The following is a 24,312-nucleotide window of genomic DNA, read 5'->3' as shown; positions in this document are numbered from 1 at the left end:
TAACATTAAAAGACCAGGAAAATTTGCAGGTACTCTTGACATCAATGATGTTAATAACACTGATAATAGGATCGACCGCAACGATAATAACTGAAGACATCAAAAGTGAAGACGGGTTTGCTGAAATAAAACTCGACAACATACAGGTGATCACAGATTTTGACATCATCCTCCACATAATCAAACCAAAGGAAATAGAAAATATTATTGACGCACTTGAGAATTTAGCAAAAGACTCGAAACTGACCGAAAAGGGACAAATTCTAACACAGGAATTTGCAATACTACGAAGCAAACTTTACACATTACTACCTCACAGACAGAAAAGAGGACTAATTAACATATTAGGTACAACAATGAAATGGCTATATGGAAGTATGGACGACGACGATAGACAAAATATAGAAGAACATTTTAAAGTTATTGACACGAATAACCATATTGCCATAGACACTTTAAATAAGAATATAAAGATAAATGATAACTTTAACAAAACATTCCAAAATATTCAGAAAGCTATAGAATCAGATAGAAGACAAATCTCTTTAAAATTAAATTCAGTACAACATCAAAATCAAGACATACATAAAGAACTTCTACATCTTGACATTCTTTTGAGAATTAGATCGCTTAGCAATAGTATAGAGCACATCCAAAATAACTTAGCATCAGCTAGACTAAACTTAATGTCCAGCAACATTCTTACCCCTGAGGAAATAAATACGTACAATATAGATATATTTAAACTAGAAAACATAGAATTAGGAGCAGCAACCGCCGCAGATAATATTATATTTTCATTAAAAATCCCAACAAATACAACTATAGCAAAACATATATTCATAACTCCATGTGCAAACAAGAACTCGGAAGAATTACAATTCAAAAGCGAACATCTTTTGGAAATAAATAAAACAAGATTCACTTTTTCAAGAAATTTATATCAAAAAAGCCTAAAAGCCTCAAAATCATGTGTAATAAAGAAAAATTGTAAGAAAATCAAAAATTATAAAGAAGAAATTATGGAAATCGAAAAAGGCTTAATAATTGTAAAAAATTCAAAAGGAATTGAAATAAAAAGTACATGTAACGAAAGAACTTTAAATTCCAGAGGAACTCAACTTATTTTATTCAATGATTGTGAACTTTATGTAAAAAACGAAACTTATAAAAATATAAATAAATCATTTACACAAAAATATGTAATACGTCACCTTGAATCAAATATAAATAACACACAACTCGAACCTACATTTGACGAATTAATTATCAACCAAATTGAAAACGCTCAAAAAATCGAAGAACTAACCTTCCACAAAAAATCATATCAAATTAATATTTGGCTAACAATTTCATTCATCGCAGTAAGCACATTAGCCTTATCTGTAATTTTTATTCATTTCACAAACAAGCACAAAGCCATTGAACTTAACGTAAATGCAAAAACCCAGGAGTGTTTTCAATCAAAGGAAAGGGGAGTTACGTCACTCAACCATTCTACTCCAAAAGAAAATACAATTGAAGTGGACTGGTCATCGTAACTCGATACCCAACCAAATAAGTGCCATTGCACTAACGCATTTCGCAAGCGACACAATTAGCTTGTAAAGAAATGAGTGCAACGACACTTATGCAAATAATTTAGGAAACTTAGAATAAGCAATATTCGTATTTCATTGATTCACCAAATATTGTATTGTAAGTGAATCAACTATTAGCAATAGGAAATATTATAAATACTAGCTGTAAGCATATCAAAATTGTAATTGAAATTTACCATTTAATCAATAAAGACGCGTTTCGACGCCAGTTGATTTTTTTTAAGCCACGACTTTCGCATTGGCTTATTTCGCGCGTTAGTTAGAACGACGTTTTTTCAATTGGTGGGAATACTAGCTTAAAAAGTTATAGACCAATCGTTCTAAAATTTTTCGTAATTTTTTCTGTATTCAATTCTAGTCTATATGAACCTAATTCTGGGATTATCTTATTATTCGAAATATGGTTTTTTAAGCCAAATAGATGAAAAAATATAGTATAAAAAATCTACTTTGTGTTCAAGCGCCTCAAAAGCATGCAATTTTCTATATTTTTTTACCACAATTATGTTCATTCATATTCTTGTTAATAAAAAAAATTGCTGTTGATTTCAGAGAAAAATTGCAACTTCCGAAATTCCCACTAGCAAGACACTCGGATGGCGTACGTCCATGGACAGCACGCTCTAACGCCACAGTCTCCCGCGAAAATAGCTTCAAAAAAATTTAAAAGTGCACCTAAAAATATAAATAAAATATCCTCTAAACTTAAACAATTTCTGATTATTCTTTCTTTGTTCAAAAAATTCTCGAAAAACACCAAAATGTTGGCCTCCCAAACCGGTTTCCCCCCTTAAGCTGCCAGATTTTGTTGTCAGGACCATGCGATAATGAATGTTATCCAGGAAGCATTCATTGTGCAAACTATAGATTTAATATAGTAATACTGCGTACTTAGTTTTTCATTGTCTCATCAAATTAATTATTTAAAGGACTGTAAAATTTCAAAGGATTGAATTTTCAAAAAATGGTTATAAATGCTTATACTCACTCTATCGAACAAATATGGATATACCGAAAGAAATATATCCAGCTGTTCAGAGCAATTATGTTTACTTGTCGCCAGCGTAATTATAGTGCATTTTTGTACCTTGAAAAATGTGTACTTAAATAACCTCGAAATTCCCTATTAAATTATTTTGATGTTAATATATATTAAAGGTAATTCATAACGCAACTTCGTTCTTCTTGCTGTTTTTAAACTTTCGTACTATGAAATAGGGTATACGCAATGGATACCTCCAGGTAATTTTATTACTTTGAAACTTTAAAGTCGTTAAAAAAAGTTAATTGGTGAGAGAATGTAAAACTAAGTATGCTAAATTACTATAAAAATATATAGTTTGAAACTTTTTCTAGTGCAATGTACAATAATATAATGATGGTGTTATATAATATATAATTATTTTCAAATAATGCCATATATAAGTATACAAAATATTCGTGGTAATAATACCTCAACTTTATTATTCTTACTGTCTTATAACAATGTAAACAAAATTTAAAACTTTCATACTAGGAAATAAAGTATACGCAATGGATACCCTCGGGTAATTTTATTACCCTGAAACTTTAAAATCGTTAAAAAAAGTTAACTGGTGAGAAAATGAAAATCTAATTATGCTAGATTACTATAAAAAATCTTTAGTTTCACGTATATATGAAACTTTTCCTAGTATTGTATAATATTATATATAATTATCTTCTAATATTTAATATTAAGATATTACACCTTGGCACCCTACTAATTACTGAATTTTCCATTTTGAACATTTAATTAGTGCTATTTATTAATAAGTTAGTACAAATGAAAGGTATTAGCACTAATAACATTAATACTAGTAGGTCCTCCCTTTGATTTAATAACAGCAGTAATCCTTTCGGGCGCGCTGCGTACAAGCTTTGCACAGTCGGCGGTACTTATGGCGCTCCACTCGTCAATTAAAGCATATTTCAGGGTTGTTTACTATGCTATGCTGTGTTTCTTTATATTACATTTCAAAATAGCCCACATTTGCTTCCATATCTTAGGGAAACTGTGCTGCCCAATCTAACGAAACAATGTTATTGTCTCCAAACCAACTCATCGTAGTCGCGGTTTTGTGACAGCTAACATTGTCTTTTTGGAATTAAACTCCACCTCAACAAGCGTTGCTAAAAATGTGCGTTAGCGAAGCAAAAGTACAGTTTCAAATACATTTGTGTACTTTTGACTGTTCACGCGACTCTCGCAAATGAGCATTTTACCAACATTATCAGCAGCCATACAGCCTCAGATAATAATGCTGCCTCCCCAATGCTTAACAGTTGGTACCACGCAATCTGAATGGTATTTTTTGACAGCCAATCGCCTAGCGAGACTCAAAGCAGGTATTCAAAATACCTATAAGAATGGAAGAAAATCGTTTAAAAAAATTGTGTTATTTTCTGGAAATTTGACCAGGATAAGCTATGGTTGTTGATACTTTAAAATTATGTTAGCTAAGTTTACTTCGAGTTTCAATTCATCAAACGCTGTTTGGAATAACCTTCCATTGGTATCGAAGAGCCAATTGCAAGCGCTTTTTCCGATTTTGGCTTCTTTCAGGCTTTGTATCCTTTTAAACCTGCCTCCAGAGGCCTTATTCTAGCTGCTTGAACACAAACGGATTTGTGAGTTTATTCCAACAGCACAGAAGAGGATTTTTACTCACGTATAAGTTTTCGGTATTCGATATTCAGTGGCCTTGATTTAAATTTAAAAATAAATAAATAGGTAATTGGCGCATACACTTCTGTTAGGTGTTTAGTTGAGCTCCTCCTATTTGTGGCGTGCGTCTTGATTAAGGTACTTACGGTTTTAAGCCAACTCCGAGCGGCAAATGGTTTTTTATGAGGATATTTTTCAAAGCAGAAATACACTCGGAGCTTTGCCATTGCCCACGGATGGGCGAACGCTATTAGAAAACCAAAAATTGTCTATCATTTTGGTGTTTTCTGCATGAAGATTTGAAGCTATATGCTACGGAAAGGTTGTCGCGCACCAAGCACTTCGGCTACGTCAGCTGCATCGTTGCAGTCATAGATTTTAAGTTTCTCGCTTCTTTAGGTTTTTTATACAAATAAACTTTAAATCAAAAATGTTAAAAATCTAGTCTATGAGGTTTTATTAACATGGAATAAATCACAAATGAAATAAATTTTACTTGATAACAGTATCCGCTTTAAAAAGTTCGGTTATATAATATTTCTAATCGTTCTACCATTACTTTTGTGCACTTAATTTTCTATCAATGAAGTACCTGAATACCTAGATTTAAACAAAATTCCTGTAATAATTATAAATGGAGTCATTTCAGTTTTCAACTATTCACATTCAAAATGGATAATGCACTTTTAGATTATTCACTCAAATATAGAAATAAAAACAAAACGTACTGACTGTCTACCACATTTTTGCGCCTGTATATCTGTCTATGGATTCCTTCAGCTGACAACATAAAAGCCAATGCACTCGCAGCTGCTTTAATGCGGATGAAGCGATGAAAAATGAGAAAATGGAAACAGAAATAAAAAAAAAACCTTTTTCACATTTATGGAACACAGCTGTCGTTGAGTCCGCTGTGCTTTCAGAAATGAATATATTTTCCTGGTTTTCTAGGTACGTTGGTTTGCGAGCAGATTTCAGTGCAAATAGGCGACTGCACCTTTACAAGAGTTGACTAAAAACCAACAAGAAAAACAAAAGCATAAACACCGACACATACACAAAAACCAGTTATAAGTTCTTATAACAGCAGAGGTGCAGCTGTGAAATGTGCCAAGCGAATAGCTAAGTTCATACCATTACATACATACAAGTGGCGTGGCAGTAGGCAATAGGCAATAGGTAAGTGTATTAGTGTACAGCGAGTGAATGAGTGTAAGTGAGTGAGTGCCGCTTTTTACACTCGCTCCATTTTTTGCTCCCCTTTATCCTGCTTTTGCTGACACACTTTTTTCGGTGCATTGGTGAAAATTATTTTGCACGCCCTTCTAAGAGGAAAGTGCGCGCCACACTTACATATCTATACATGATACATACATATGCAGGACTGCATTACTTTTTGTCAACACACATTTCGCTGCATCTGCCAGTGCTCCTTTTCAGAATTCATAAAAACAAATGTAAATGTATGCTCGCTGCGGTTTCAGTTGCGCTGCCATTCCCCTGCTCTTTGGCTTTTTTGTTTCGAAAACTGCTGCTAATGCAGCCATTATGCGAATTTCGGTGCAACTGTGCCACACTTCACATAGTTGGCAGCTACTTGTAAGCGTATATTGTACTCTACATATATACATACACACATATACATACATACTATTATATGTATTTACTTGCATAAAACGAGTTTTCTATATTTGTGCAAGCGTGCCCATGCAGTTGCGCAACTTAGCCATAATACAGGTGGGTGTTAAGTAATTAATGTTGGCTGCCATTTAAGTGCAGCTAAACACTTTTGCCGCAGCTAATTGCATATTTGAATTTATTTCTCTTTTTTCCACTATACATTTTGCTATTATAAGAAAAGTAGATGCGGGGTAATTGTAAGTGGCGCACACCGCGTCTTGGTTTGTAGTGCATTTGATACATGGCAGCCATTTTGTAATTTAATAATATATGCACATACTCCTGTGTAGGGTTTGGGAATATGTAGGAAAATAATTAAAATGTATTAGAAAATTCAACACCGATTAAAACATAAAATCGATGTTTTTTAGAAATAAAAAATTTCGCTCGGCCTTTCGTCGAACCCGATTTCCGAAAACATAGCGCCATAATGTGGCACCGTAATGTGGCTGCAAGAGTGATGTTATCCAAAAACGAAAATGTGGAGAAAAGCGGCCACAAAACGTTCTATTCACTCTAACTCCGTAAGTGAAAATAAAGACAGATTTTCAGCCAATGAGTGGCTCCTAATGAATATCGGCTCGAATTTTTTACACAGCATAAAAGAAGAGCTGGTAAATGCTTTGGAGCTTCGGAAAATGTGGGCAGTACGCTGATAGGTCTACACCAGCATAAAAGCATTTGTCTTTTTTACGACTGGGAAAACTATAGCCCTTTTCCATGCTGCTGGGAAATATGAACTAGTCAAGCAATGGTTAATTATATGGGTTAGGGGTCCTATTATATATTGCATGACTATATGGACAAATTTTAGCGAGATGCCATCATCGCCTACAACATTAGACTTTATTTTGGATAAAGCATTCAGGACATCTACCTCACTAACTGTCATAAATTGAAACTATTCTTTTAGAGTAGCTCAAGTTGAAAACTCTTTTCAAATAAGAGCACAATTTGTTATCTTACCAAGACTAATAAAGTAGTCATTAAGTTCATCAAAGTCAATCTCATATTCGGGACTTTCCTTACCATGTATTTTAAATTTTTTTAGGTTGCGCCACAGTCCTCATGTTGGAAGTGACGGATCAAGTTTTGAGTAACTGTTTGCTTGTCGTATTATTGGTTTCATTTCGCATTTCCTTGTACCGGCGCCAAGAGGTATCCGTCAAGTTTTCTCCCCAATTAGCAGAATACTGGGTTGCCCATATTCGACGGACCCATGCGTTTTTTTTTTAAATCAAAGAAAAACACAATTTTTATAACCATTTTATTTGATTCAAGTAGATTTGTTGACAACACTTTTTGAATATGATATCTCTCAAATGGCCGCCTTGAGCCTGTACGGCGTATTGTGCCCGTTTTGCAGCATTTTCCATAGTTTTAGCTAACATTTCGGCTGGAATAGCGGCTATTTCTTCACGGATGTTGTTCTTGAGCTCTTCTATGGTCTTTGGCTTATTGATATAAACCTTTGAATTTAAATATCTCCACAAGAAGAAGTCAGGTGGCGTTAAATCGGGCGAACGCGGTGGTCAGTCAAAATCGCCACTTTTCGACATTAAACGGGGAGGAAACAATTTCCTCAAAAAATCGATTGTGGTGCGAGCTGTGTGTGGTGGAGCGCCGTCTTGTTGAAACCAGAACTGCCTCATATGCTTTCGACGAATAACTGGCATCACAAAAGTGGATATCATATCGCGATAACGCTCCTGATTGACGGTAACAGCTTGACCATCTTCATTTTCGAAGAAAAACGTCCCAATAATCGTTTTCGCACTAGCGCCGCTCCAAACAGTGACACTTTCGTTGAAAAGTACCTCTTGAATTTCGTGAGGATTTTCAGTGGCGTAAATACGGCAATTTTGCTTGTTTACCGTCCCATTCAATAAGAAATGAGCCTCATCGGACTTGATGATTTTGTTCTTCTTCTTTTGACTTCTTTTGTTGAATGTAAATTTCAGCAATTTGGGAGCGCTCGCGTGGCGTGTACTGTTCCATGGCTAAAAAATCTGGACTGACGCTTCCGACGCGGTATGTTATTAAGCGATCTGATGTCTCTGTCAAAAGATACAGGGTTGCCAGATGGGTCCGTCGAATATGGGCAACCCAGTACTTGTTGCGCTTTCTAATGGCACCTCGAACTTTCGAGGACATGAACTATTTAAAACATTTACAGAACGAAGCGGAACATGCAGGTTATATTAAATAACGAGCATAAGTTACGATTAAGGGAGTCAAGTTTATTATTTCGAGCCGACTCCGAATGGCAGATATTTTTATGAGGAGCGTTTTCATGGCAGAAATACACTCGGAAGTTTGCCAATGCCTGCCGAGGGGCGACCGTTATTAGAAAAATGCTTTTCTTAATTTGGTCTTTCACTGAGAATCGAGCTTACGTTCTCTCTGACTTCCGAATGGTAGTGACGAATCAACCCATTCGGCTATGGTGGCCGCAGTATGGTGGCGTTTAGGGTGATACAAAATTTGTTTTTTATTTTGTTTTTAGATACTCTCGACAAAAATAATATATGCAAATCTGTTTTGATTTTAGGATTCCCATTTAAATTAAAATAAATTAAATATAAATTAAAAATTAATTTGGCGAGTTTTTGGGGTGTGTACAATTTTTGTGTTTGTTTTTTTGTGTTGCTCTCGGAGCGTTTTTCTGTTCGGTTCAACCTCTTCTAATATAAAGAAGTTCAAGACCGCGCTTGTGTGAAAGACACAAATTATTAATTTTATATAAATAAAAAGTTAATGCTGAGCGTTTTTCGGATGATACAATTTTTTTTTCATTTTCTGTGGTCCATAAATTATAAATCCTATATACCTTTCAGCTATTAGTCCACAGATGTCGCTAGGAGTACTTTTGAACCTTCCCAAATGTCTTGTTTTTTCGTCTGTCATCTGTCAACAATATTCAGTTCATTGTTTGTTACGTTTCATACAAAAATGCATTTTTGTCGCTCTTAAAAATGTCGAATTTCGTGTCTTCAATCTTCGACTTGCGGACATCGTTGATTTTCTGTTATCAATTGAAGAAAAACGCTTCTCAAGCTTATCAAATGCTTATAGAAGCTTATGGTGGACATGCTCTAAGTAGAGTACAGTGCTTCAGGTGGTTTAAAAAATTCCGAAGTGGTGATTTTAGCGTGGAGAACGAGGACCGTGGCCGGCCACCGAAAAAGTTTAAGGACGCCGAATTGCAAGCATTTTTGGGTGAAGATGATGGTCAAACGCAAGAAATGATGGCTGAGCAGTTGGGAGTGACCCAAAAAACCGTTTCCAAATATTTGAAAGGCATGGGCATGATTTTAAAGATCGGAAAATGGGTGCCGCATGAACTGACTTGATGACAATGCACCACCACATCGAGCAAGAGCGACCCGGGAATTGGTGGAGATGTACGATTGGGAACCGCTGGTGCATGCGGCTTACTCCACAGTCTTGGCGCCTTCCGATTATCATTTGTTTGCATCAATGGGCCACACGCTTTCCGACCAGAGCTTCAATTCTCACGAAGAAGCCAAAATATGGCTCGATGATTGGTTTGCAGCCAAAGACGGCTAATTTTTTTGGCGCGGCATCCACAAATTGCCTGAGAGGTGGGATAAGATGTGTCGCTAGCGATGGTTATTAATTTGAAGATTAAATTTGTAACCATTTTTTGTTAGTAAACGTTTGAAATTGAAAAAATGTCTCATTTCGTAGGTATATACATACATGGGTAGTCGAATGTTTTTTTCAAGTGTAGAAATGTGTAAAATAAATGAAAAATTAACTTGTGGAGTTTGAGGTGATCCAAAAAAATTGTTTGACAAAACTGATAAATGCAAAATGATTTTTGTTTAGGAGTACACTTAACATAAGTTCCATAATTAATTCTATATAAATTAAAAATTCACTTAGCTAGTTTTAGGATAATTTAAAGTGTGTTTCCTTATAAGCTTTTAAGCGCAAAGTGTTTTTCTGACACTTTTGTTCAACTTGTTCTTATGTAAAGACCATCTAGATCACACCTGTGTGAATGAAACTCGGGTTTTAGGGTGATCCAAAAAAAAATTTTTTTTTAAGACACAAAAATTTTAAATTTAATATAAAATAAAAATTAATTTTCTCAGTTATTTGGGTGAACTAATTTTTATTTATTTTGGGATCTTTCCATGTAAATTACTAACCCCTTTTAGGAAAAATTAGGTTTTTAGAATGATCCAAAATATAATTACGCGTTTTTCAGTAAGAGCGCTTCAACTTTGACTTTTTTAACTAATTTTTTTTTATTATCGAGTTTGAACACATACATTTAAGTATGAAATTCGATTTCTTTTGCATGACCACCGCGTGCACGTTTTACGAAGTCCAATCGTTGAACCCAATTTTCGACCACTCTTTTGCATAAATCGACCGAAATTCCAGCAATTTCGCGTTCAATATTGGCTCTGAGCTCACAAATCGTCGCCGGCTTGTTACTGTAGACCAATGACTTCACATAACCCCAAAGAAAATAGTCTAGAGGCGTCAAATCACACGAGCGCGGCGGCCATTCGACCGTTCGGTTGAACTTAGTCTTCAACAAATCAATTGTAGCGTATGCTGTGTGGCTTGTTGGTCCATCCTGTTGAAACCACATGTCGTCTAAGTCCATACCATTCAATTGCGGCCAAAAATAATCATTTATCATGTCGCGGTATCGATTTCCATTCACAGTAACGTGGCGATCGTTCTCGTCAACGAAAAAATATGGGCCAATTACGCCGCCGGCATGTAAACCGCACCAAACAGTGATTTTTTCGGGATGCAACGGTGCCTCATGAATCACGTGTGGATTGCTTTCTGCCCAGTAACGCATATTTTGCTTGTTGACAAAGCCATTGAGCCAAAAGTGAGCTTCATCACTGAAGATGATTTTTTGGAAAAAATCTGGATTAAAGTAGCAGCAACAGAACGATTATTTTCATAAAAAATTTGCACGATTTGCAATCGTTGCTCAAGTGTGTAGCGTTCCATGATGAAATGTATACTAATGAAGTTTACAAATGGCAAGCGAAAAATAAAAAATATTGCGTCGTTCGCCCTCCCTATCGGAAAAATGTTGAAGCGCACCTATTGAAAAACGCCTTATGTATTTCTCTTTTTTAGTGATACTTTCCAAGAGAATTTTTATTCTACGTAAATGAAAATTTTAATTATTATTTTAATTAATTTTTATTTTTTAACAGCCCTCTCCTCTTTGAAGGGACAACACAAAACTCTTACGTGCTTTAGTGACATAAATAAGTTTCGGGTAATGTGCCGACGCACAGCTTGATATGGCTGGCAACTTAATAAGGTACAGAAAAAAAATTATAAAAAAATATTAAGTGCGATTAGTAGTGCTGCAGTGAACTCGTAAAAGCAATTCTTCTTGCCATAAATTCATACATTCTACTTCAATAAAACAATAAATTATTAATATAGTCATTAATAACGTTACATGTCTGTCAATTTGCTGCGCTGAACTATTGAACCTGGCCAATTGAAACTAAAGCAAAAACAAAACTGAACTAACGACACTTACTCAAATAAAATACCTTCCAAAGCGTTTGTATAGTTGCATATGCGTTTGCGAAAGAGAAGTGTAAACATACGCCATTGCACATATTAGTCCAATACTATCACACAAACTAACTACGTGTGTGCGCGTGTTTATGAGTTTAATTGCAACATAGCGGCTTGAGTCTATTGACTTTTTCATTTATCACTAAAGGGATATTGCAGCAACATGCAAATGTAAATGCAAATTGCAGCAAATGAAGATAAAAAGCGAAGCTAAATAGAACACAAAATGTAAAAGAAGGCAACAAATAGTAAACACGAAAAGCTTTTAGCATAACAAATACAGTATGTTTAATACAAACATACCTACACACACACATGCAGATGCATATTGGTAATATTTTTAGCCTTGCACACGCAACTTCAATGTAATACCGGTTGTTAGTTATGTAACATTAAATACACACACACACACACACACATATATGCACTTTTACAATTCTCTCACACATGCAACACTGTTGTCAATACATAGCTAGGCACTCTTGTCGCCTTTAACATTTATATTTGTATAGGCATATGTGAGCTAGGAGCCAGACACTCATGAGCAGCATTAATTATTCATTGATTGCAGCAATTATTTTTCTACATGCAGCTGCCGGCAATAACTACTGACACTACTTTATATAGTATAGGCAAACCTACTTGCATACATACGCTTTTTGAGTGAATGAAAGTCTACATTGCCACTTTCAACGAATGCAAGTCTACATTGCCACTTTCAACGAATGGAAGTCTACATTGCCACTTGTCGTCATCTACTTTGTCTGCCACTTGAAACTCGAAACCGCTATAATTCGTATATAGGTATGTACATACATTCTAGGTAATTGCACTCACGCATACCGGTCTATGTTTGTATAGATTTTTACACATACATATACACGAAAACTTGAATATCCATCACGTTATTAAGCGTGTAATACATTACAATCGGCTTAAGTTAGTTGCAGCAAGACTCTCGCATTAGTTGCAAGCAATTATCGCTCAACAACTTATCAGTATGTAAGTAAAGGGTTTTCCAATAACAGGCGTTATTTTGAATAGCCCCCGAATTTCAGTAGATGTCACTTTTGAAGCTGTGATTTTTTGATATTTGGCAAGTAGAAACTACGCCATTAATAAAAATGGAACGATACACGCGTAAACAACGCACTGAAATTATTAAAGGCAGGAAATGCTTAGAGCTCTCTACTCTCCTAATACACAAGTATATACATATGTAGATGCATGAATATTTATATGCAACGAACTAACTTATTTGTCTATTTATTTGTAGTACCTACATTTCCTCATAAAATTATGTTTTGTTTTGAGTGAGGGTTTTTAATGTTCAGTCCTTGCTTTCTTATCTTGTATGAACCTTTTTAAAATACAACTATTCACATGTGTTTTTGTCAGACATACATACATAAGAATTCTTATATGTTTCATGAATCCGTAGTTTTTATTTGGCGATATATGTACATACCTGTAATGAAAGAGAAAAAGTGAGTATTAAATATTAATGAAATACGTTTGTTATGGGTTTTTTTTTCAAATTTAGGAATACTGTAAGTATGCGAACAACCTCGTCATTTTTTTAATTTTTATGAAATTTTTTAAATACAATAGCTTAGAACATATAAGTAGTAACTTTTAGAAGAATGTTAAATTATATACGAAATTAAAATAAATATAACTAAAATAGTGGATTGGGGTTTGTTGAAAAATTAGTTTATGTGGAGATCCGTAAATGAAAACGACGTTTAGACATTTTATAAGTAATAACATCTGTCACCTTGTATGTATGCACTTGTATGTGCAGAGCGGTCAGAGTCGATAAAGAGTGTATTGAGAGTGGTATTCGTTGTCAGACAGTGGCGAAGCGAACACGTAAATAAAGAGACAAGCGGTCAAAAATAAAAATTAATTGATGTGTATTAATTATCAGATAGGTAGGTTGTTACATTGGCGACGAGGATGGGATCTTCTACAATAAAGGTATATGTAAAACATTAAAACCACTAACTCTTCTTTCTTTTAGATAGTTAATGAGAAAAAAAAAGAAGAATCCACGTGGTAAAAATTTTATTTTCCGACAAAGCGAATACTATTGCATCAGCCATTTTGGTTTGGTGTGAAAACGCAAAGCAACGAGAGTGACGCAATAGAAAAGGAAAAATCGAAAAGTGAAGCAAGCGAAAGATTATTAGAAAATCGACCATTCAATTGGTAAATGTCATTCCATTAAATTGGAAATAATATTATGCAAAGATTTATTTTAAAACTTTACATTTTGTTGTAGATAATTCAATGCGTCCATTAAATTGGTCCTAGAAGGAGCAGGGGGCAATCCATTCAATTGGTCGCATTAATAACAAGGGCACAGTTAGTTAAACTGTGAACCAAATTTGATCGGAAAATCAAGCGATATGACAACTGAAATGAGACCATTCCTTTGCGATAGCATCGACAAGTCATTATTACGAAGTGAGTGGGAAAAATGGCTAAGGTCCTTCACTTTGTACCTTCAATCAGAAGATATAAAAGACGCGGTTAAACAAAAAAGCAAACTCCTTCATTTAGGTGGACCTCACCTGCAGGAAGTTATTTTCAATACTCCTGGCACTCTGGTAGAAGCTGACGCTGAAAATAAAGTTGATGTGTTCAAGGTTTTGGTCGAAAAGTTGAACAATTACTTTACACCAAAGCGAAATTCAACGTTCGAGCGGCATCTGTTTAGAAGCATTGCGCCATTGGAAGGAGAACCATTTAACAAATTTGTATTGCGTTTAAGACACCAATCCTCTAAATGTTGTTTTGGTGAAACCAAAAGTGAAATCGAAGACATTGCTTTGAAGGACAAAATTATTGATTCTTGGGCTAGCGTAGATTTAAGGAAACGTCTCCTTGAAAAGGAGCAAAGCTTAAATGAAATTATTGAGACGTGCCAGATTAATGAACAAATCCAAAAGCAATCGCAAAGCATGATTTCTAAGCAGGATAGTGAAGTGGTTAATAAAGTATATTCAACTATGCAAAAGGGTAGACGAGGAGGTGGTGAGTGTTCCAGATGCGGTCAACTTGGTCATGTGAGTTTTGACACAAACTGCCCGGCAAAGAAATCGAAATGTAACAAATGTGGGTTAGCGGGGCACTATGCTCGGAAATGCAAAACTAAAGGCTTAAAGCGGAAACATGAAGAAGCGGGGTCGGGTACCTCAAAACAAAGGAAGTTTCAACCATCAAAGGTAAGGTGTATTGGGAAACTCGAAGACGATTTTTCAGACAACTCAGGTGAATATGATTGTCTTCAGGTAGAAACTTCTACGTTAATGAATGAATTTATAAAATGCAACATCGGGGGGCACGAAGTCACTATGATTATAGACTCGAGCTCGCGGTTTAATTTGTTAAGTCAACAAGCCTGGGACGAATTAGAAAGTAGCAAAGCAATTAGGTGGAACATTCGCACTGAAACTGTAAATCAATTTAAAGCATACGCGGCCAATCAGCTTTTGAAAGTTCTGTATGTTTTTGAGGCACCAGTGGGGGTCAGAAAACAATCAGAAAAGATCGCCACTTTCTACGTTATTAAAGATGGCAAGCAATCTTTGCTTGGTCGCGATACTGGCATCCAGCTTAAAGTATTACAATTGGGTCTGGGGGTGAACAACGTTGAGATGATGAAGGCGTTTCCTAAAATTTCAAATGTAAAAATCAAATTGTCGTTGGATCCGGCCATAAAACCGGTTAAGCAACCAGTACGTCGTATCCCAATTGCACTTGAGAGAAAGGTCGAAGACAAGTTAAACGAAGCACTAGCCAAAGACATTATTGAGCCGGTTACGGGGCCATGCGGTTGGGTTTCACCAATTGTTGCTGTTTTCAAAGAGGGTGGAGAAATACGCCTATGTGTGGATATGCGTAGGGCTAATCAGGCGGTCTTGCGCGAAAACTACCCACTCCCAACTTTCGATAGCATCATGACAAAGTTAAAGGAAGCCAAGTTCTTTTCTCGCCTAGACCTCAAATGGGCTTATCATCAATTGGAGCTTGAGGAATCAAGTCGTGAGATTACCACTTTCATAACCCACAAGGGATTATTTCGGTACAAGAGACTTTTGGCATTAGCTCTGCTCCGGAAATTTTTCAACGCGTTTTGGAGGAGTTATTATCAACATGCAGAAATTGTTTAAATTACATTGATGACGTGATTATATATGGAAGCACTAAAGAAGAGCACGATTCATGTGTAAAAACGGTACTTGAGGTATGCAGAAAAAATAATATATTACTTAATCATGAGAAATGCGTATGGGGTGTTACAAAGCTCAAGTTTTTGGGGCACCTACTATCGGATGCTGGCATACTTCCCGATCCAGACAAAATAGAAACTATTCTGGATTTTAGGGCACCACAAACAAAAGAAGAAACCAGGAGTTTTCTGGGGTTAGTTACCTACATATCGAAATTCATCCCAGACGTGGCTGATATAACAGACCCTTTGAGGAGCTTACTAAAGTTAAATTCTAAGTTTGAGTGGGGTGCCCCACAACAAAAAGGGTTCGAAAAACTGAAACAGCTCTTATCGACCATACCAAGTTTAGCGTACTTTAACCAACAAAACCGGACTAGAGTAATTGCAGACGCTAGTCCAGTAGCCCTTGGCGCCGTTCTTATTCAATTCGACTCTAACAACGAAGTACACATAATTTCGTTCGCCAGTAAAAGCCTTTCGGACGTTGAAAAAAGGTATTCCCAAACTGAGAAGGAAAGTTTGGCACTGGTTTGGGCTGTAGAAAGGTTTTACTTTTACTTAATTGGTTTGGAGTTTGAATTGGTAACGGACCATAAGCCGCTTGAAGCTATATTTAAACCAATGTCTAAACCACCGGCTAGGATTGAACGGTGGCTGCTTAGGCTTCAATCATATAAATTTAAAGTAATTTATCGTCCGGGAAAAGAAAATATTGCTGATTCAATTTCGAGATTATGTAAAATCGAGAACACCAAATGTTTCGATGCAAACGGGGAGCAATCCATTTTTCATATAGTTTCTTGTTCAATACCTTCGGCCGTAACCATCACTGAAATTTCCGGAAAAAGTTCTCGAGAGAAAGAAATTACTGACGCTATTGAATTTGTTAAGAGTGATTCTTGGCCACGCGATGGTCAGAATAAATACTATCCATTTCGTCATGAGCTGTCAACAGTAGGCGACATCATCTTGCGCGGAACTCGCATTGTAATACCAACACTGTTACGAAAGAAAATTTTAGACCTAGCACACGAAGGACACCCGGGAGAGTCCGCCATGAAGCGAAGGGTTAGAGCAAAAGTTTGGTGGCCTCTTATCGATAGAGACGTAGAAGCTTATGTAAAAAGCTGTCGCGATTGTTTGATAGTATCCAGGCCTAATAACCCAGCACCCATGCAAAGGCATACTTTTCCTAATGGTCCCTGGCAATGCGTGTCCACCGATTTATTAGGACCTTTACCTAACAATGAATACGTTCTTGTACTAATCGATTACTATTCTCGATATCAAGAAATCAAGTTTTTGAGAAGCATTACATCCGAAGCAATAATTAAGGTGTTCAACGAAATCTTTTGCCGCCTGGGTATACCTAAATCTATTAGGGCAGATAATGACAGGCAATTTGTGAGTAATGAGTTTCGAGAGTACTGCAAAGATAATGGCATAACCCTAATCACCACGCCCCCTTATTGGCCTCAGGCAAATGGGAAGGTCGAAAACATGAACAAATCTTTAGTAAAGCGACTGAAAATTGCTCATGCCAACAAAACAAACTATAAAGAGGCAATTCACAAGTTCATACTAATGTACAATGTCACTCCACACAGCACCACAGGGACAGCTCCAACAGAACTCATGTACAATCGCGTTATTAGAGACAAAATACCTGGAATACACGACATAACGGATGATATGCTGGACTCGGCAGCTAGAGACCTCGACATAATGAACAAGCAAAAAGGGAAAGAGAAAGGGGATATGGCAAGGAAAGCAAAGCCGTCCGATATAGCTCCGGGGGATAAAGTACTACTTCGAAATGTCGTTTTCTCACATAAGCTAACACCAACGTTTGACCCCACGGAGTATGAGGTCTTAGATCGGGATGGAAATGAAGTTACAGTGATGGGGAATGGGAAATGAGTTCGCCGAAATATAAGCCAGGTAAAAAAGCTGCCATATTGTACGTCACACAACCCCGACGATGTAACTACTACTGTTGAAGACACCGTTCCATCCACTGCCCCGGGAACGTCTTTACATTCAGCTGCACCGACATCGGCGCCATTAAAGAACACATCTTCAGGAACCCCAAACCACCTCGCCACCCACCGACCCGGAATCGACGCCCCTGCTGAGGAATCCAAGTTGCGCTTGAAACTTTATAAGGAGGGAGGGATGTGGAGATCCGTAAATGAAAACGACGTTTAGACATTTTATAAGTAATAACATCTGTCACCTTGTATGTATGCACTTGTATGTGCAGAGCGGTCAGAGTCGATAAAGAGTGTATTGAGAGTGGTATTCGTTGTCAGACAGTGGCGAAGCGAACACGTAAATAAAGAGACAAGCGGTCAAAAATAAAAATTAATTGATGTGTATTAATTATCAGATAGGTAGGTTGTTACAGTTTATTTCTTACTTGTTCTTATCATTATCATACATTGGGTGTCAATAAAATTCTATTTTATTCAAGATACTACTGTGGGCAAAAAGAAAGGTGAATTTGGTTGTAAAATGAAAAATCTGTATTTATTCTTGTAAATCAATTTCATCCCCTTCAAAATAATCCCCTATCGATGAAATACACTTATGCCAACGATTTTTTCAATCCCCGAAACATGCCAAATGGTCCATTTCCGGTATAGCCATCAGCACCTTCTTCGATTCAGCTTTTATCTCCTCAATCGACTCGAAACGCGTTCACCGGAGTGGTCTCTTGAGTTTTGGGAATAGCCAGAAGTCACACGGAGCCAAATCAGGCAAATACGGTGCTTGCGGAACGATATGCGTGGAATTTTTGGTGAAATGGTCACGAAGAACGAGTGCAGTGTGAGGCGGTGATGCAAAAACCAAGAGTTGTTGGCCCATAATTCTGGTCTTTTTAGACGAATTCCTTCACGTAAACGACGCATAATGCTCAAATAATATTCCGTATTAACAGTTTGGCCAGGTGGAAGGAATTCATAGTGCACCACACCACGAAAATCGAAAAAAACTGTCATCATGACCTTTATTTTTGAACGACTTTGACGTGCTCTTTTCGGTCTGGCCTCGCCTTTAGCACGATATTCGCTTGATTGGTCGGTTGTTTCAGGGTCGTAGGCATAAATCCAAGTCTCCTCTCCCGTAATGATGCATTTGAGCTTGTCCTGATAGTCTGAAAGCATTGTTTCACACACATCAACGCGTCGACTTTTTTCCAAGAAAGTGAGAGTTTTCGTTACCAAACGAGATTTGACTTTTCGTAGGCCCAAATGGTCTTTCAAAATGGTTTTCACAGATCCTTCTGATATTCCGATCATATCAGGAAGGTCTGTAACTAAAACCGCTGATTCAGATACTGTTCTGTGTGAAGAGGCTACTCTGAGAGCGCAGGGGCGTTGCACAGATTGCATTCTCGCTGGCATTGCACCCTTAGCGAATGTGCTCATATCCCGAATCCGTATAAGAGAATGAGGTTCGTCGTGTCAATTAAATGCTTTCGCTTGTTCTCCGTTGGACCTCCAAGGTTTGCCATGAGTTTACTTAACATGCCGCTTACTTTGGCAGCTCTTGTAGCAGATTCAAGATCCCTAATAACTATTTAAAAGATTATTCGTAGCTATCTAAGCAATCGCGTGCTCTTATACGAAACGCGAGAAGGATGCAAGACTAAGCAGGGTATAGCATGTGGATGGCTCTAACAATTCTATGACCAAACAGATCTCTATTTGACGAGCATGCTAAATCAGTTATAGGATAAGCATTAGCGCTGCTTGCAAGAGCAATCATTTTTTCACCAAAGCTGTCATTGTTTTACATCTCAACTTTTTATATGACGCGCCGCTCAAGTACATTTACTGCCATGGACAAAACATGTTGGTTTGACAGGCCTACTACACTAGTCCATACAAATACTACTCATACGCCATGTGTTACCTATCATAGCCTATAAGTACTTCTGTTGTATTAGGAGCCCCTGGGTGGGAGCGTCTGCCAAGCGATCAACCGAATCGGCTGGTGGGGGAAAATTATTGTTGGACCTTCCCCTTCCACTAGAAACCGGTCCCAGTTCGCTGGCAACAGCGGTGCAGTCAACATCGCTCCGCGCGTGAAAGCTGTTTTAAAAGTGTGTTAGGATTTTGCAGGGGCGAAAATGCAGCTATCGTTGGAGCAACGTTACTGGATCAAATTTTGCGTAAAGCTAAACAAAACGAGTACCGAAACCATTGAGCTACTCAAGGGGACTTACGGGGATCAATCTCTGTCCAGTGTCCAGGTAAAACGGTGGCACAAGTCGTTCAAGGAAGGCCGGGAGGACGTCGAAAACGAACAGCGATCTGGAAGGCCTTCGACGACGCAAACAGACGACGATGTGAACCGCCTTCCTCTGCACATCTGCATTGGCCAAGATGGGGGTTCCGGTGCTTCCCCACCCTCCCTACAGCCCAGACCTGTCCCCTCTGGACTTCTTCTTGTTCCCGCGCCTGAAAAGATAGCTGAAGGGGAGGCGTTTTTGCTCCATCGAGGCGATCCAAAAACTTGATAGCCGAATTGAACGCGATTGCGGCGGATGAGTTTAAAAAAGGTTTAATGCAGTGAAAGGACTGCTACCAGCGGTGTATTGGCGCTCAAGGGTCTTATTTTGAAGAATATTAGTTGCATAAGTCAAAAGGTTTAATAAAACTGCTTCAAAAAAATAAGGCTCATTACTTTTCAATCAAACCCTGTATTCCATCGATGCCTTAACAACGGTACCGTCAACTAATTATTTACTACTAACACCCATGCGTCACTTTTGAAATGGAATTTTTTTCTCCAACGTTTCAAATGCAAAAATTAAAATATCTTCGTACTCGTACTGGTGCTACCTAACCCATGAATTTTATTACTCATACGCCGTTTGTCCTTGCACAGTTTTTTGTAAATGATATATTTGTTATTGGTTTACAATGCGCATATTTCTTTCCATGGGTTTTCAATGTGCAAATATTATGACTTTCTGAAAATTAGAGAACGACACAGAATAGATGTATTTGCCAGTGAACAATGGCAAAACACCCAAAGAGTACCTTCATATTGGAAGGCACGCAATGTTGATAGTTATAGCTTGAACGTTGTGGACTTCCTCATCCAGTGAGAGCCTAACTTGTGAAGCTTTTTAGTCTCAGCACAGATTATGTAAACACTTATGAAGAGAATGGCTTGCACTCTTTTACCCGTATGTCCTGTTAACTCGTTTAGATGTTTTCCTTGTGAAATATCTCCTGGCAAGATTTAAAGACTTTTTTGTACCGAAAGTAAGGTTACAGTGTGGCTATAGCTTACATTTTTGGAGTTGTAAAGGACTTGTTTATCTAGGATGCACATAAGCACCACAAATAATGTCAAATAAAACTAAAAATAACTCTTATAAGCAGGTATTGCCTTGAGCGCGGTAGCCAATTGAAAATCTGAGCTGTCTCTTGATGAACAAAAATATAGTGTAGAAACGTGGACGACGTCTAACAAAGATGGCCATGCCTTGAGAGTTTTATAAGAGAACTATGATATGCATTGTTTTTGAACTCTATTAGGATTATGACTCGCCGCCAAGGGTCACCGTCGAAAATGGAAATTATTAATTATAAATTGTGAAGAGAATTGAAATTATAACGATTACAATGCCCTAAGCATGTCGTGTGTTAAAAAATCCTTTGACCAGGCGCACATATTTGGACAGCAAAAGGGAGGACACCCCACACACAATGACAATACCAGGTGCAAAGCGACTTGTATGCGCTTAATACGAGTAATTTTGAAAGGGACGAAGGTAATTGTAGACATTTTTTGATCTTTGCTCAAGCAAAAAACCGATTATGTCGAACCAACGCACGAAATAGGAAGTGGGGTGTACAATTTATTTCTCCAGTCTTTGTCATTATGATAAAATATGAACAATTAATAGTTCGCTGTTCTGCTTTTTACCTTGTGAGCCATTTTAAATGTGCGTGAAAACCTATAAGTAAATACTTAAATGAAAGCACAAAAGCCACGCTTTACAAATTTTCCTTTAAAACCCTATTATTAATTGGCCAATATTCGCATTTGATGGCAATGCGATTATTTACCAGCTCATTAATATTAATCAAAGACAAAGCTTTATTATAGGACGCAAAAGTAAACGACAATTACAAGTCTATAATTAAAAGCAATTCACGAAAAATATTTCAAATATCTATTGTCTTACATTTCCAATAGAATATAAACATCGAAGCAATTTGCTTAATCTTCAACCCTCTGAAACGGTCCCATTGTCTGGTATCAAATAAAAATTTTCCAGCATTTAACTTGAATAGGAAAATCAAGAGACCATACAACCTTAACAACAAAATCATTCAAAAGCGGCGAATATGCAGAAAAAACAAAAGAAATAAAGAGCTATCACGCCATGTAGTGGAGCATGCTATGCATGTGAGTGTGTGTGTGGATGTGTCGATGCATATTTCAGATCAACACAGTTCACTGCCGATTGTGTCGTAATAAACACTGTAATAATCATAAGTACAGACAATTCCAACAACAAAAACAAATAGGCACCAGGCAAAGTCAACTGTGGACAAAAGTTAAGCGTGGGTACAAAAATATAGCAAAGAGGAAAGCAAAAAGTTGACTGAAAGCAATTAGGTAATAACATATAGCGGAGGAACAGCGTTGATACCAGCACATGCCTGAATAGCTAAATATGTATGTATATACGTATATATATGAGTGTATTCTGATATAGACCCACTTTTGTGCAAAGAACTTGAGGTATGTGTAGTGAAATTCTTCAGACGCGCTACAGCTTAACTGATACAGTTGCTTCGATTTAAAAGTTCACACGCTCACTCGCATACCAGCACATACTCATTTACACAGCCCCTGTTGTGGATACCAAAATACTCTTGTAGATTGTATTATGTAGATGTATAGATATACGGCAATAAAGGTTAATCGCTCGCGTACTAAATACCAAACTAATATGGCGTGGAATGAAACTTCTAAGAAACCAATTACAAAAAAAAGGAAACAAAATCAAACAGAAAACAAGAGCAAACAAATTTGGTCAGGGCAGTAGCTATGGTGAAGGATGAAATAGCAAAGAACAATAAAAATCTCAGCGACCAAATTTAATGTCCACAATTTTTCAACACCGCAAATGTCGCAGTGAACTTTTCCAGTCAGGATTACTAACCAGAAATAAGTAGACTCTGAGCAATGGTGTACAGTTTTTTATAGGCATCAATCAGAAGCACGCACTGTGCACATTTCTCAGCTCTCCTCTTTATTTTTGTGTGTGCTTAATTTTGAGCAGAAATGGGTTTGAGTAGTTCTTTTCTTTCGGAAGAGTTTTTGATTGGATCAAATTAACTTAAGCTTACAAACACAACTTGGTTTTTTCTATTAAAGTATAATTAATTTTTCTTTTTTTCATAAAATGTTTGAATTCATTTTAACGAAAAACGTTTAAGCTTTCAGTTGAGCACAATTACATAACAAATGATATATTTCAAATTTAAAAAAAAAAAATATTTGAAGCAAAATTTCTTTGTGTATAGGAAAGTTTCGAAAAAATTTTATAAAAAATATTTATTTTTATTTAATTCAATTAATAGTCTAAAAAATACAGTATTTCTTACAGACTATGAAAACAGATTAATGCTAAATCATTAATCAAAGTAAAATTAAACTTATAATTAACTAGCTTCAATTGTAATGAGTAAAAGAAAAAGATAAAATTTCATTATAACTTACAGAGGAGGATTATTCATTTTAGTAAGTCAAGAAATACAAAATTTTTAACAGACCACAATGAACTAAGAGTATTTATATAGAAGTAATATAATTAACAAAATTAAAGCTTAGGAAACTAAATTAACAAAATATACTTGGTAATTATTTAGAATTCTTACAAAGGAAGAAATTTTTTAATTGGGTATTAAATACATGTTTCGCCCTGGAAAAGTCTAGATCCAAAAGGGAGGCGAGATAGTTAATGTCAGACAGCGTTCTAACAAGAGGCGCTTTGGCACTATATAATGTCCTCCTAACGCCAACATGAAAAATTTTGACACGGCGAAAGTTCCGGCAAGGAACATTAAAATGTATTCTTTCTAGAAGAAACGGGCAGTCAATTAGTCCATTAACGAGATCGAAGATAAAAGAAACTGCCTGAAACGTACCTCTGTCACTTATTGGACAGAGACTAATCAAACGACAGCGTGAGACGTATGACGATTTGGGGTCTAAGAAATTGAGTGAATGTCGCGCGAAACGCACAAAAATTTGTTTAACCCTCTCCACTCGATTTATATGAACTATATGATAAGGTCTCCAAATAAAAGAGGCATAATCTAATTTGGACCCCACAAACGCAGAGTATAAAATCTTAAGAGTATATGCATTGGTGAAGTGCGATGAGTGACGTCTAACAAATGCGAGCATAGCAAGAGAATTGGAAACGGCATAATTTAGGTGCGAGATAAAATTAAGCTTTGAATCAAAGA

General features: G+C 36.7%; 1 protein-coding gene across 1 annotated transcript; it reads left to right on the top strand.

Moving 5' to 3' along the window:
• Window positions 1-13,976: 13,976 nt before the first annotated feature.
• On the top strand, window positions 13,977-17,725 carry LOC128860771 (uncharacterized protein K02A2.6-like). The gene is made up of 3 exons (XM_054098538.1): window positions 13,977-14,034; window positions 14,131-15,655; window positions 17,413-17,725. Exons 1-3 carry the CDS (start codon window positions 13,977-13,979, stop codon window positions 17,723-17,725), a joined length of 1,896 nt encoding a protein of 631 aa, XP_053954513.1.
• The last annotated feature ends 6,587 nt before the right edge of the window (window positions 17,726-24,312 follow it).

The sequence above is a fragment of the Anastrepha ludens genome, chromosome 2, assembly GCF_028408465.1.
Source record: "Anastrepha ludens isolate Willacy chromosome 2, idAnaLude1.1, whole genome shotgun sequence".
In the NCBI taxonomy this organism is placed as follows: Eukaryota; Metazoa; Arthropoda; class Insecta; order Diptera; family Tephritidae; genus Anastrepha; species Anastrepha ludens.
The sequence above is the reverse complement of the archived record's forward strand: the minus strand, read 5'-3'. Positions and strand labels throughout refer to the sequence as shown.